Raw genomic sequence first — 14,914 nt, 5'->3', positions numbered from 1 at the left:
AATGCAAACGCTCTTTAAACTACATTTTCCAGCTTGCTTACTAAACGCAAAAAAAAAGAGTAAAAAAATCACTTATTTTCCGTCGTACCAAACACACCCTTAATCTAATAATGAGGGAAGAATACAAATTTTAACTTCAACAAAAAGGTCAAAAAAAAAAAAAAAGTATATTTAAAGAAAGTTTCAATCAAAAACATTCTACCCCAAGGTACAAGAAACGAATCTGGCATTACCCCAACTGACAATTTTTTTTTTTCAGTATACTCACTTTATATGCACAGATCTCTCTCTTTAAAGCCACCAAAAAAAACCTCTGAAAAAACCATTTATTGTCTTATTTACTTGTCATTATTAACAACACTTATTGTGTTTAGTTGTTACCCTTGTGGTTATCTACATTGAATTGTTCATTAAATTACTCTAATCTGAAAAAAAGAACCCCCAAAGTTTGGGTTTTTACATTTTGGGTATTCAAGAATTCAGCTTTCTTGATTTATTGTAATAGTTTTGCTATTCTATGAATTGGGTGGTTGTAAAAAAGTGATCTTTGATTTGGGTTTTTGAGAATTTTGAATTCTTGATATGGGTTTTAGAGATTGGAACATTTAGTTGAGTTTTATGTGAATCTTGATTTAAGTTGGCATGTAGGGTTCAAGTTAATGAGTTGTAATTTGGTAACTGTTCTAGATACAGTTACTTTTTACTGTTATATAGTTTGTATTTTTTGATTCTTTATAAGTGAATTGGCATTGGATATTTGTTAAGGAGTTTGTAGAGAATTTGGAATTTTAGCTGCTAGTGGCATGTTTGGTTGCTTTCAGCTAAATTGGCTAAGTTGTATACAGAATTTTGGGAGAGAAATTTGTTGATTTTTTTTTTTTGTTAGAGCAAATTTTTTGTTAGTATGTCTGGTGGAACACCTGTTGGAGGTGGAGGATATGTGAGGCAAAGGCTAAGTCAAGGATATGGTTCGAGTGGCGATGATCTTGAGGATGATGCTTGTTCTAGATATGTATCGCAATCATATTCGATACCAAGGACAAGAACATGGACTGAGATATTAGAGAATGTTCTTTGGATTGCTTCTGCATTTTTCATTGTATACTATGGTGATCGGCATCATAATTTGATATTCCTTTTGTGGCACGATGATCGAATTAGGAGGTAAGCCTACTAGTTCAATTTGATTACTTTAAAGCAACCTATTTGGTATTCCATATATTGCATGATTGTTTTTCCCACCTAAAGTGAAGAAAGGGCAAAAGAAAGGGATAAATAGATAAATGTGGAACGATAGGTTATCAATAACTATATCTCAATGCCACTCGAGGATAGGTTAAAAAAAAAAAAAAGTGTAGATTAGTCGTTTACTAGTACTGCCTGAATAAGCATATCTCTGTATCACAGTATCACTCGACATCAGTTTTTGCCGTGTTTTTAGTAGTGTGTTTGGTGGTCACCGGTAGTTTTAAGTCCATTCTGTTAGTTGGACCAAAGGTGCTCCACTTTAGCAAACATAAGGTTCTAAAGATGCTCAAGATTGCATTTGAAGGACCAATATAGACCTACTCCCATAGATAAGGGCTATGTTGCTCGGACCCTTCACTTTTGCCGCCGTACCCGTGTCCGACACGACACGACACGGGTTTGGGTACGAAATTCGTGTCGGATCCGGTCAATAGAGATCGGATACTTTGACCGAAATTCATGACCAAATTAAAGAAAAATTTTGAGATTATGATTTCTCAAGATAACAAAAAGTAGAGATTTGAAGACATGAGATGGCATACCTTCAATATTATGTAGAAAATTTAACTAGTTTCTCGGAGCACGCAGTCTAGCACCTAGTAGAATGGAAGATTGAATCACATGTCTGGTACAAACTACATGTAGGTGCTTCCACAAAAAGGTCTCATAATCTAGGCATATTCTTGTAGCTATATTATTAGAATTTTGAATTATTTTTGCCGAATCCCCGCACCCGTATCCGTACCCGGATCCGTACCCACGAATCTTAAAATTTAGATCATGCCGAGTCCGACCTCTAGATCCATACCCGTATCCGACACCCGCACCCGAGTCCGAGCAACATAGGATAAGGGACAATTTTGGCTAAAAACTGTAGATTGCTCTTGTTTGATGTTTTTAGCTCACATTAGATGATTGGATAGATGTAGCTAATGTTTTGGCTACTGTGCTTGATAGGTAGTTACCGATTTGCTGGCATATGGTTTCCTTGAATTCGACTTATTGGTTTTAGGCTTACATATGTAAACCATGTGAAATTTGCTTTGAATTATTAGTTGAATGATTTTTAAACAACCTTCTGCGTTGTTGAAAGGATATGCTTGTTTATAATGCTTTTATCCTATAGCATAGTGAAAAATGATAAGCAAATTCTAGTGCTTTAAATAACTTGTCTAGACGCACACATTAATTGTTTGCCATCTTTTCATGTGTTCTACATCTTCTTTTGTCTTAATATGAGTCCTTCATGTTGTCTCCATTTCACACTCCCACTGAGTTGACAATCCACCTTCTTGTTAAGTACTAAAATTCTCCTTTAGTTGAATCATGAATTCTAGGAATGTAATCTCTGAAACCTCTTCAGAGATGGAAACATACTATGCACTCAATGGCAGGTTATTTGAAATATACCATGGTAATCTATGAATAAGCTCTCTTCTCTTCACTTTTAGTTTTTTTTAGTTTTACTCTAGATCGAAGAAATAAAATACTCCCTCTGTCCCAATTTATGTGATACACTTTTCTTTTTAGTACCCAAAAAGAGCGATACATTTCTATATTAGAAATAATTTAAATTAAAACTTCCCCTTTTACCCTTAATGAAATCATTTACAGCCACAAAAATATCTGTGGCTTGTTTTGGACCACAAGTTTCAAAAGTCTTCCTTTCTTGAACTCCATACCCAGCCAAACTATATCACATAAATTGGGACGGAGGGAGTAGCATATTTAGGGAATGGAGGAATGCAAGGGAAAATATGGCATGTTTGTAGTTGGAACTTTTTGGATTCATTCATATATAGAGCTCACCCAAATGCTTCATTAGTTTCTTTAACTATTGATGCTATTGGACCGTGTAAATTTCATTTTCGTATCCCCTTTGATAGCTTATGCTAAAAGCATGATGAGTTAAGAAATGAAAGATTGTATGTTAGCACCATAAACGTAGTTTATAACCTACTGGGTTAAGTTGTTTTTTTAATTTAAATCTTTAATCTGATGAAGAGCAACTATTTGAGGATCTTTTGTAGAACAATGTACACAAAAATATCCAAAATGTCTAAATTTCATATTTGTCTGTACTTACACACATTCCCTGTATTTCCCACCATTTCCACAGAGTTTTTTCATGTAAGTGTACTTTTAAAACTTAGCAAAGTGCAGTTGTAAATATATCTTGCACCATTTTGGCCATGATGTGGAGCTTTTTATTTTTTGATATCAAGTACCTTCACTGATTCTTCACATTTCTGCTGCAGAATACCACTATACATTGGGATGTTTGGTGTTGGTTTGAATGTTTTATTTTTCATATATACAAGTATGTTGGCTTTGGGCGTCCGGAAGTCCTATGAGAAGTGGGAGATTTCCAGCACAGCTGCCCTTCCCTTCATCACTATGCTGGGGATCCTATCTTTTCTCTTGTAAGAGACGTTATGACCGCATGAATTACATGTGCATTCAAAGAATAACATACAGATATAGTATTCAAATGAGACTGTTGTTGAAATACAAGTCGTTTGTTTCAGGTTCTGTTATGCTCTATGGCCTATTTGGAGCTTGTTAACCCTTCCTCTAGTGGTAAGTCCTGGATTTAGCTAAATGTGACTTATTTCATTCAGCTATTGCTGTCCATTTATGTTTCTTTTTCACCCCATTATAACAACTTGATGGATATACATACAATTGAGCAGCTTGATATAACTTGCATTTTTCTAATGAATTATGTAAAAGAATCAATTATCAATTGACAATGGTGCCCCTAGGGCTTTGGTCTAGTGGTAAGAGCACATCGTGTGATGTGTGGGTTAAGCAGACATCCATGTTTCTAACCCTGCCAAGCCTAGTATTTAAGTGGAGAAGGGTAGAGGGGCGGGCCCATTACCGACTGAGTTTTAAACTGTGCGCCACTGGCTCTTGGGGATTACTCTGTCAAGAATTTAAAAAAATCAAATGATAATAATCTACAAAGGGCAGAAAGAAACATCTATATTTAGCACAGCATTTTAGAGTATTACCACTTTTTTTTTTTTTTTTCCATTTATTGTCTTACTAGTTTCGTAAATCTGATTAAACTATGGTGCCTTGTCTTCTATGTTTCGCAGTTCACTCTATTCATGGCTTGCATGGTTATACTGCCATATTTGGTTCTCGGGACATTCAAGCCGCAAACAGATTTGCTTCGTACAGATTAGATACGTCGGGTTCACAAAGATAGTTTTACATCTGTTAGTTTTACATCGCACTGACTTAGCTGAAGGCATATACGAGTATTGAACGATTCAGATTCATTGCAGTTGTCCAAAGTTTGCTTTACACATTAGTTTTGAATGAAGTAAATATTTGTAAGTTTTGATAGTGTTTCAGAAGTGCGTCGGATCGTATAAGATTTTGCAACATACATGCTGAACAAGAGTGAAATTGTTCCCCTCATGAACTATGCAACCTTGTAATGACTATCACTTTTTTGCTTTCTTGATGATTGAGAAATTTTCGAGGGCCAGTGGCGCACAGTTCAATATTCGGTGTATAATAGATTCACCCTTCTACCCCTTTTTATTTAAATATCAGGTTTTTAAGCATTGTAGGTTCCGAATCTGTGGCGTGCTCTAACCTACACATCATGCAATGTTTTGATTTCATCTTCAAGCCGATGAACCACATCTTTTGCTCAAAGACAAAAATCATTGATTAATAGGACAAACATTGTGACATTTTCTTCACTCCACATTCCAATTGGACTAACTGTAGCTGTGAAATTGTCAGTGATGCAATTTGCACTGCATTAACATAATGTCTATAGTCTTTATAAACGGGGGTTCAATAAATCTTAGTACTATATAAAAACAGAAAAAAATTGGGTGATTTGCTTTGAACTACATTTATTCCATAACCCAAGAACATCGTCGGAGCCAACATTTTTATTTGGTTCAAAATAAGTGTATACTTATATAATCAAGAAGGAATTAACTTTATTTTTTCAAAATTTATCCTTGTTTACTCAAGGTTATAGCTAATCAAATCTTATTAATTAAGGGCAGTTTAGTCAATTTTTTTTTATAGAAATTAACATTTTCTTAAGAGGTATGTTAAAGGCTAAGTAGACATTTATCTAAACCTGAAGGAGTATAACATTAAGAATATTTTCCTACAGATAACCCTTGGAGAAAGATAGCTCCACTACTGCCTAAGACTATATTCCATTTTAAACCTTAAACCACTTATATATATACATAAAAAAAACATCTATCTACATATTTCACTAATATATAATACTCCCTCTGTCTCAATTTAAGTGTATTAGTTTGACTAGACACGGAGTTTAAGAAATAAAGAAATACTTTTAAATCTTATAGTCCTAAATTAAAAATGTTTATAATAAACTAAAATGTCATTTAAATCTTGTGATTATAAACTTGTCACGTAGATTTTCTAAAAATAAAAAGAGTTATTCTTCCTGAATATATTAAAAAAAGAAAATAAAACACTTAAATTAAATTAAGACTGAGTGAGTAATATAGTGAGTACAATACATAGCTGCAAAACTAAATTCTTGCATAATAAAAGACAGGAGAAAATCAGTGCCAATTTGTAAAACAGAGCTCGAAAGGGAAGGGTACTTCACTCCTTTTCGCAATTTGACCAAATTTCAGGTGCTAAAAAAGGTAAAGATTTCAACTTTTTCCTCAAAATTATTCAAACAATTGATAATAATATTGAAAACTACAAATTGGTATTGATTGATGCTACTGTAAATATCGCTTTCTACAACTCCGTTAACTCATCCTTCTAAATTTTGTCTTTTCCTTTCAAATAACACTCTGTCTATTTCCAGAAAATATTTACCCCAAATGGCCCATATTTCTAATTTTACCCAAAATGACCCTTTTATTTTTATACGAGGTTGATACATTGTCTACCGTAAGTGTATAATATTGTATATCGTGTGTTTAAACGCTGTTCCCCAAAAAACAATTGGCTATGCGGATGTAAATTAAAAATATGGCTATGTGGATATAAGATTTTATGTTGGATTGTATATTATTGAAATTATCCCTATAAAAGGTCTTTTTTTTTTTTTTTTTGGTTTGGGTTTGTACTACCTTATCTATTTCTATACAAATTTAATGTTGATGGTATTGCCCATTTGTTTCTTGGTGTGAATTATAATGTTTTTATGGACTTCTATAAGTTATGGCTTTTATTAGAAATGAATTATAACTTTTGTGTTTTAAAAAAACAATTTAGATAGGGTATATTCATGTATTAGATATAAGGTGTTTGTTTTAATGTTTCTAAGAGCTAATTCTTGAGTTTTTGAAGGATTTGAGAAACTGAGTATGTAAATCTTCAAAAAAGAAAAAATTACAAACTACTTCCCGTGGTTTCAATTTAAGTGTCTTACTTTCCTTTTTAGTATGTCCCAGAAAGAGTGCCTCTTTCTATATTTAGTAAGTTGGCAATTCAAACACCCTACATGACAAGTTTATAATCCCAAGATTCAAACGATGTTTTCGTACATTATACGTATCTTTAATTTAGGACCATAACATTCAAAAGTTTCTCTTTATTTTTTAAACTGCGTGCCTAATCATACTAATACACTTAAATTGGGACGGAGGGAGTATCTTTTTTTTTTTTTGGTGGCCAAAACAGTTCAAACAAACATTTCTTACAAACACTCATATGCAAACTCAGTTTTTGGAAGCTCCACCTTGTTACTTTGTTGAAAGCTTTTAACAGATTAGGTGATTTTATCCAATTTTGGTGGTCTGAGATTATTCATTTGTTGGAACATAAGGAGTTGACTGTTACTATAATGCTATAATGATGGGAAGCCATTGCTAAAGATGAAAAGACAAGGAGCATTTGAGGGGTCGTCATTTGTATATATCGGGATGTGGAACCCTTGGTGAAATTACATTGTTATTTGTCTTCTTTTCGTTTGTTCGAATATAAACGCACCCTAGCATTTACCCCCTCTTAATTACTCATTCCCCCAAAAAATGGAAAAAAAGAAAAAGAAAAAAGATCTCCTGACCTTTAAGGCTTTAATGTATATCCATATTTTTTTCATGACATTCTATCTATAATATTCATGTTAGACTAGAAATGTATTTGGGTGCCTCACTTAATAGAGATACTGTTTTTTTTAAGCTTTAGTACTTTCTTCCAAGACTAGGCATTGGAGAAGATCCTTCTGGTTGTTTGATGCATGCAGGAAGATGATTTCATATTTTGTCGCATGGTTGTGAATGAAATAAATCTGGCATCTCTCTCCCTTCTGGTTATACATTCTCCCTCATATATATTGTTAATGTGCATTCATATTGTTATAGACAAATTTTATTTGTTTATTCATGTTAGACTAACATTATATCTCTAGATATCTCCCTTAATGGTGATTCTTAGGTTTTTGCTTTAGGACTTTCTTCGATGATTTGACACCGAGAAGATTCTTGTGGTTCTTAGTGCAGGCAGGAAGATAATGTTCAGATCATCCCTTCTAAAGGCTGTGTCTAAACAGCTTAGTTATCATCCAGCTGTCACTAAACAGCTCTGTCGTCATCCTTTCCAGTTTCATTCAGAGGTAAAATTTTCAAATTCTGATACAATCCAATTCTGGGATAGTAGTGATATGCTTTCTAGTTTCTTTTAGTGCTAATTTTTGCGTCTGTGATAGAGAGGAATGCACAGAAGAAATAAGAAGGCAATGGAGTTCATAGCTAAAGGGTGGAATGCTCTGCAGGAAGTTGATAGAGTAATTGATTACTGTGAGATGAATGACAAACGTCTCATTCCTTCACTTAAGGTACGTTTAGTAGCAAACAGCATGATACAGTTAATCTTCTTTTATTTATGGTTCTTCAAAGGAAATTAATGTGTCTATGTGTGTGTTTTTAACCTCTGTCACTGCTTGCTAGTATCTCCGTTTATCTTGGGTGTTGTGCTGTTACCACCAGAGAATTGTTATCATTCTCATATTTATGTTCTTAGAATAGAGTGTTATCCTTGCTGTATGTCTATTTAGGAGATAGCAACATGCCCAAGGTAGCTCATTGATCATTAGGATTGCCCCGGGTTTTTTGAATACATCATGGAAGTTAGTTGCTGCTAATGGTTGTAAAGGGAGTTGGTTCAATTAAAGTAGATTTATCGATCTTTTAGGAGTAAATCCTTCTTTTCTCAAGCACCACCTAACTTATGCTTTTTGCTGCTTTCTGAGTTTGAAAATGGAGCATGTCAATTAGTTTTTTCTGTTTTAAGGAAGGATTGAGGGTATTCCACATATATTTGAGAAGCATCCAGTATTGACCTGGTAGCTAAACTACAATAGCATTCCTGTTTACAGTCGACTTTCTTTATGACAATATCACCACTGTATATTTTGTTTGCTTCTTTCCATCTCATATGGTTACTTCTCTGTTAAATCAATAAGCTTTTACTAAGAAGTACCTTTCTTTTGTTTAATATATTTCTTTTGAGTGTTTGTATGTTGTTTGTTTTTCTAATAATGATACTTACACATGTATTTCCTGGTAGAGTGCATCTATTACATTCTCTTTTGTTGATTTTGACTTATCAAATTTTCTTTTTCCATTGGTTTTTATGTGGTAGACAGCAAAGGAGAATTTTGAGTTGGCCCTGGAAGCAGACAACTCAAATACGCATGCGAGATATTGGCTTTCAAAACTTCATCTCAAGTACCATGTCCCTGGGGCATGCAAAGCTGTGTAAGTTTTTGTCTATTTGGGGTAAAGATTGGGCATCTGCAAAGTGCACACACTTATCATCGTTCATATGCTATTATTGCATTCTTCTAAGCAAGCCTAAATAGATCTTCATGCTCCACTTAATACGTTTCAAGCTTTTCCTTTTGATATTCTTGAACTTATCATGTGTATGAATGAGGTTTTCTAAAGTTTCCTAACTGATTTAACCATTTTCTAGTTATTAAAAATAATTGATTTTTCAGTTTGATTGATCACTACTTACATGATATGTATCTATCTAACTTCTTGATTTCCTTTGGAAATGAGGGAGTTAATTATTTGACTTCTATGATACCTTCAGCACCTTTTAATGGAGTAATTAAATTGAAATTGCGCAATACTTTCAGCACTTCTTCATGAATTACACTGTTAGAACTCACAGCTAATATTTCTTCCTACTTTTAATGACAGAGGGGCTGCTTTGTTGGTGGAAGCTGCAGAGATGGGTGATCCAGAAGCTCAATTTGAATTAGGTTGCCGTTTAAGAGTTGAGGTGTGATTTTCTTTATCAGAACATATTAATTTTGTCAAGAAGAATGGCTAATCCTATATCACCTATGATTTCGTATCGTGTTAAGAATCTTTCTTGCTGTAGTGACAAACAATTTTAACGCCTTTGTAAAACTAGTTTGAGTTTAGATATCTGTTTTTGGTCCATGATGTCCGTCAGGAGATTATTGGTTTAAGAGTGCAGAGTCGACTATCTTATTGAGTTTCCCCTGTCTTATTCTGCCTTGAAACATTGTGCAAAAGTTGATTGTTTTTATATAATGGATGATCTTCACAGAATGAGTATGTGCAATCAGATCAGCAGGCATTTTACTACTTGGAGAAGGCTGTTGACCAGGTGTGTATTTTATTAGCAAAGCTGAAGTTATTCTTGCTTGCATGAGTGCCCTAAATTTTTTGCAAAAATTCCCTTCTGTTTTTTCAGTTGCATCCAGGTGCACTTTACCTCTTAGGTGCTGTGTATCTTACTGGGGATTGCGTGAAAAAAGATGTTGGCTCTGCATTGTGGTGCTTCCATAGAGCATCTCAGAAGGTACAGAGCATTTCTACTGCTTGATGAATGCAACTAATCAGTATCTAACTATGTAATAACAAATTATATGCTGTAGTGAAAGACGATTTTCATATTAAACTTAAAAGGAAAATTGGATTTTTCAACTTACCTGATTTGTACATTTTCAGAAGCATATCGTGTTAACGAATTGTCATTGGTGTAATTTGGCTCTATCTTGTAGAACATTGTTCTACTAGCAAATAAGTCGAGCTACCTAGGGTTATCCCCACCTTATTTTCACTGCGTGAATGTAGGGTCATGCTGGAGCAGCTGTAGCTTGTGGATCCCTTCTACTCACAGGTAAATTGTTCCCTCTTGTTATCTTTTTTGAGAAAGGTAACAATTTGCATATATCATCAGCACAGAGGCAGTGCCGGAAGCCGTATTTACAATTCAAAAAAGAACAAATGTGTGTCCTTGCTCTTCTTACAAGGATTATATAACATCTAACAGTTGGACTGTCCCCTCTCGTTATCAACTTAGCTGTGTGCCGAGGGTCAATCGGAAACAGCCTCCCTACCCAGGTAGGGGTAAGGCTGCGTACATCTTACCCTCCCCAGACCCCACTATTGTGGGATTACACTGGGTAGTGACCAAGACCAAGATTGTTAACTTAAAGGGGTTCCTGCTTAATTTTAAGTAACGCAATACACTTGATTGGAATATCTTACGAACTTTTGGAATATCTTACGAACTTTTTTCAAAGGCATAAGATTGACATACAATTTTACAAAGAAAAAATTGAAGTTAAAAGAAAAAGACCATGATGTCATAGTTGGGAGCGGTATTCTGGTGGGAAATATGACTTGCTCAGAATAGTAGGAAGAATAACTGAAAAAGAATAAAAAAAGGGGTGGGAGGGGGGGGGGGGGGGGGGATGCTGATCAATGATCACCACAAAACATTTGTCAAACCAGTGGAGGAAAAGGTATCATGAACTTATTACTATTGCACAGGAATTCTTGATTATTCTTTCAATGTAGAGAGACATGTTGATATGCTCCCGCTTGGGTATATATTGACTTTTTCTTCTCAGCAAATTAAGATTCTTTATTTCATGTGGCATCATTCAGGTGTGGAACTTCCAGAATCAATAACAAAATTTTATATGAAGAGGGGGGCCTCAAGCAGAATATCAAAGAGGAATGGAATTGATCCTGAGCTTAATCCGATTGATCTGGCCCGAGAACAATTTGAAATTGCTGCAAAAGCAGGATCTGACCTTGGATTTAGATGGTTACAAAGACTTGCCGAGGAATTGAAATGTCTGCAGTCTTCCTAGTTTATGAATATCAGAGACTCTAAAAGAGTCTATTGATTATGTACCTACGTGGAAAAGTTTGAAACTATACATCTGATGCTACATCTCGTATTCGTTCATTTTAGATTGAGATTGTGCTGGGAAACAGTGAGAAATTCGATGATGAGTCAATGGCTGCTGCAACTGAAATATCTTGGGAATGATGAGAAACAGAGTCAAGCTTGATGAGAAACAGAGTCAAGAGCAAGCTGTGTTTTCTTCATTTTTTTGTTGTATGTCCTTAATTAGGAAAATATGAACTTTTGGAGTCAGCTTTTTGGTGCAAGAAAAGAAGAGGGAATTTGTTAGGGATATATTGTTTTCTGCTAGGGAAGTGTTTTTTGCTTAACATCTTTGGCCTTTTTGCTGAATGTATATTATGGCTTGATCATGGAATGCTGAAAAGTGAATAAGAGATGATTGATTGTTTCTCTTAAATTTATTAGGGCTTCTATTTCTGTTTATTTTATTTTTCTGATAACCGTGGTGTTCGGGCTAGTTTGCGTGCACCTCGGCTAATTCCACGGGATACCTGCCACCTCTTACCAACAACAGGTACAAGATAACTCTGTCCACGAAAGCTAGGACAGATGGGAAGAAATCATCTAGTTTTTTTTTGTATTCTGTTTCTGCTCATCTTGTGATGAGAAGCTGGCTCCTGGTTAGAGATATGTTTGTTAAAACTATAAGCTTTCTAACCCTCAGGGGTTGGCCTGGTGGTAATTGGCTTGAGCCTTGGGGTGCTCCCTTTCAAGGTCTCAAGTTCGAAACCCACTGGGTGCAAACAATTTCTGAGGGCCATCGGACTGGGGTAAAACCCTGAATTACGCGTGGTGCACTTGCGGGAAACTCCTTGCCGAGGGCCTGTGCACCCCCGGGATTAGTCGGGGCTCAAAGAGACCCGGACACCCGGTGCTTAATAAAAAAAAAAACTATAAGCTTTCTGTTGTCTTGAAGCAACTGTCCATTTGAGCTTATCAAAATTGGAACTTTATCCTATTTTCCAAATGATATCAAGTTATCTTGTTGTGTCAAACTAAACACAAAACAATGAATCTCTCAACTGCACCTATCACTATCCTCCACTTTCTCCCAAACTCAAATCCCCCTTACAAACTCATCCAAACACACCCTTCTTTTTCCCTCTTATCCAAATGCAAAAACATGAAAGACCTCAAACAAGTACATTCACACTTCATCAAATTTGGTTTACACAATACCCAATTTGCACTAACCAAATTACTTGAATTTTGTGTCACTAATCAAAATGGTGACTTGTCATATGCTTTGTCAATCTTTAACACTACTCAAGAACCTAATATAGTTATGTATAACATGACAATTAGAGGATACTCATTAAGTTCATCACCCAATTTAGCTATTGATTTCTATGAAAAATTGCTTTTTTCGGGTAATCAACTGAATTCTTATACATTTCCTTTTATTTTGAAGTGTTGTGTGAAAATAATGGATACCCAAATGGGGAAAATGATTCATGGACATGTTTTTAAGGTTGGGTTGATGAATGATGTTTATGTACATGCTTCACTTATTAATATGTATGCTCAAACTGGTGAAATGGATGATGCTAGGTTAGTGTTTGATAAAAGTTTTCAAAGAGATGCTGTGTCTTTCACGGCGTTGATCAATGGGTATGCGCTGAAGGGTTGTATCGATGATGCTCGTGAACTGTTTGACCAAATGCCTGAGAGAGATGTTGTTTCGTGGAATGCGATGATTTCAGGGTATGCTCAGATGGGTCGGTTTGAGGAGGCGTTAGCGTTGTTTGAGGAGATGAGAAATGTGAATGTGACACCTTCGGTGAGCACGTTGTTGAGTGTTCTCTCTGCTTGTGCTCGTGCAGGTGAACTTAAACTGGGGAATTGGGTTCGGTCGTGGATTGATGATCATGGTCTTGGTTCGAATGTTCGTCTTGTTAATGCACTTATTGATATGTACGCAAAATGTGGCGATGTTAAGACTGCAAGGATGTTATTCGAGGGTTTAGAGGAGAAAGATCTCGTGTCGTGGAATGTTATGATCGGGGGTTATACACATTCGGGCAATTATAAAGAAGCGTTGGCTGTTTTTCATCGAATGCAGCATGAAAATATAGATCCTAATGAAGTTACTTTGTTGAGCATCCTTCCAGCTTGTGCACAATTAGGTGCTCTAGATCTTGGCAAGTGGATACATGCCTATATTGACAAGCATTATCAACACTTGAAAAACACTTCTCTATGGACTAGTCTGATAAATATGTATGCAAAATGTGGAGCTATTACAGCAGCAAAACAAGTCTTTCAAGGAATGAAAACTAAAACTTTAGCTTCTTATAATGTGATGATCTCAGGATTAGCAATGCATGGGGATGCATATGAAGCTCTGGAGCTTTTCCGGAAAATGACAGAGGAAGGAATGAAACCAGATGATATAACATTCGTTAGTGTTTTAACAGCGTGTAATCACGCTGGTTTAGTGGATCTCGGTCACGAATATTTCAATAGCATGATCCAAACCTACAAGTACACACCAAAATTGCAGCATTATGGATACATGATTGACCTTTTAGGACGAGCAGGAAAATTCGATGAAGCAATGGCCATGATCGAAAGCATGGAGATAAAACCGGATGGTGCAATATGGGGTTCGTTGCTAGGGTCTTGTAGAATCCACAAAAATGTTGAGTTGGGTGAATATGCTGCCAAGAATCTATTTGAACTGGAACCTGAGAATCCTGGTGCTTATGTGCTCTTATCTAACATCTATGCAGGTGCTGGACAAAGGGACAAAGTAGCATTGGTAAGAACTTTTTTAAATGATCAAGGAATGAAGAAAGTTCCTGGTTGTACCTCCATTGAGATTGATAGAGTAGTTCATGAGTTTCTTGTTAGTGATATAAAACATCCGCAAAGTAACGAGATTTATAACATGTTGGATGAAGTTGATAGGCTATTGGAAATGGCTGGCCATGTTCCAGATACATCAGAGGTACATTATGAAATGGATGAAGAGTTGAAGGAAGGAAAGTTAAGTCAACATAGCGAGAAGTTGGCAATTGCCTTTGGATTGATCAGCACAAAGCCTGGGACAACTCTTAGGATTGTCAAGAATCTTAGAGTGTGTGGCAATTGTCACGAAGCAACGAAGCTGATATCGAAGATATTTAATAGGGAGATTATTGCAAGAGATAGAAATCGATTTCACCATTTCAAGGACGGTTCTTGCTCATGCATGGACTATTGGTGAAGGATTGATAAAGATCAAAGCAGAGTGATGGCTCAGTTTATTGCCAGAATGCTCTCATTGTGGAAATCAAATGATAATAGCCGATAAGCTGATACTTGTATAAGCTGATAAAATAACTTGAGGTTCCTGATTTATCCAAGATGTTGATCATTAAGATGGACATAAATTTTGCACATACTTCTTCTGTAAACTCCCTTGATGGATTCAAACACTGCAACAGTCGTTGGTAAGCTTTATAAAAAGATGTTGTAGTCTTGAAATGGTCATGAAGCTAAATGCACT

The 14,914-nt window shown here is 35.6% G+C and overlaps 3 protein-coding genes across 8 annotated transcripts; all 3 read left to right on the top strand.

Moving 5' to 3' along the window:
* Window positions 1-184: 184 nt before the first annotated feature.
* LOC132636740 (uncharacterized) lies at window positions 185-4,829 on the top strand. The gene is made up of 4 exons (XM_060353750.1): window positions 185-1,164; window positions 3,507-3,671; window positions 3,777-3,828; window positions 4,353-4,829. Exons 1-4 carry the CDS (start codon window positions 905-907, stop codon window positions 4,440-4,442), a joined length of 567 nt encoding a protein of 188 aa, XP_060209733.1. The 5' UTR covers window positions 185-904; the 3' UTR covers window positions 4,443-4,829.
* Window positions 4,830-5,775: 946 nt separating this feature from the next.
* Window positions 5,776-11,821, top strand: LOC132636738 (uncharacterized). 6 transcript variants are annotated; one of them, XM_060353745.1, is made up of 9 exons: window positions 5,776-5,912; window positions 7,725-7,837; window positions 7,931-8,059; window positions 8,866-8,981; window positions 9,432-9,513; window positions 9,808-9,867; window positions 9,955-10,062; window positions 10,338-10,383; window positions 11,157-11,821. In XM_060353745.1, the coding sequence occupies exons 2-9, from the start codon at window positions 7,736-7,738 to the stop codon at window positions 11,363-11,365; spliced, it is 852 nt and encodes a 283-aa protein (XP_060209728.1). In that variant the 5' UTR covers window positions 5,776-5,912; window positions 7,725-7,735; the 3' UTR covers window positions 11,366-11,821. The 6 variants fall into 6 exon arrangements, with proteins under 6 accessions (XP_060209728.1, XP_060209727.1, XP_060209729.1 ...); XM_060353744.1 differs by having other exon boundaries at window positions 7,720-7,837; XM_060353746.1 differs by having other exon boundaries at window positions 5,811-5,912; window positions 7,703-7,837.
* A 262-nt stretch (window positions 11,822-12,083) lies between these two features.
* Window positions 12,084-14,898, top strand: LOC132636737 (pentatricopeptide repeat-containing protein At1g08070, chloroplastic-like). The gene has a single exon (XM_060353741.1). The coding sequence runs from the start codon at window positions 12,434-12,436 to the stop codon at window positions 14,630-14,632; it is 2,199 nt and encodes a 732-aa protein (XP_060209724.1). The 5' UTR covers window positions 12,084-12,433; the 3' UTR covers window positions 14,633-14,898.
* Window positions 14,899-14,914: the final 16 nt, after the last annotated feature.

The sequence above is a fragment of the Lycium barbarum genome, chromosome 4, assembly GCF_019175385.1.
Source record: "Lycium barbarum isolate Lr01 chromosome 4, ASM1917538v2, whole genome shotgun sequence".
Classification (NCBI taxonomy): Eukaryota; Viridiplantae; Streptophyta; class Magnoliopsida; order Solanales; family Solanaceae; genus Lycium; species Lycium barbarum.
This window is presented reverse-complemented; position numbering and strand designations above follow the sequence as displayed.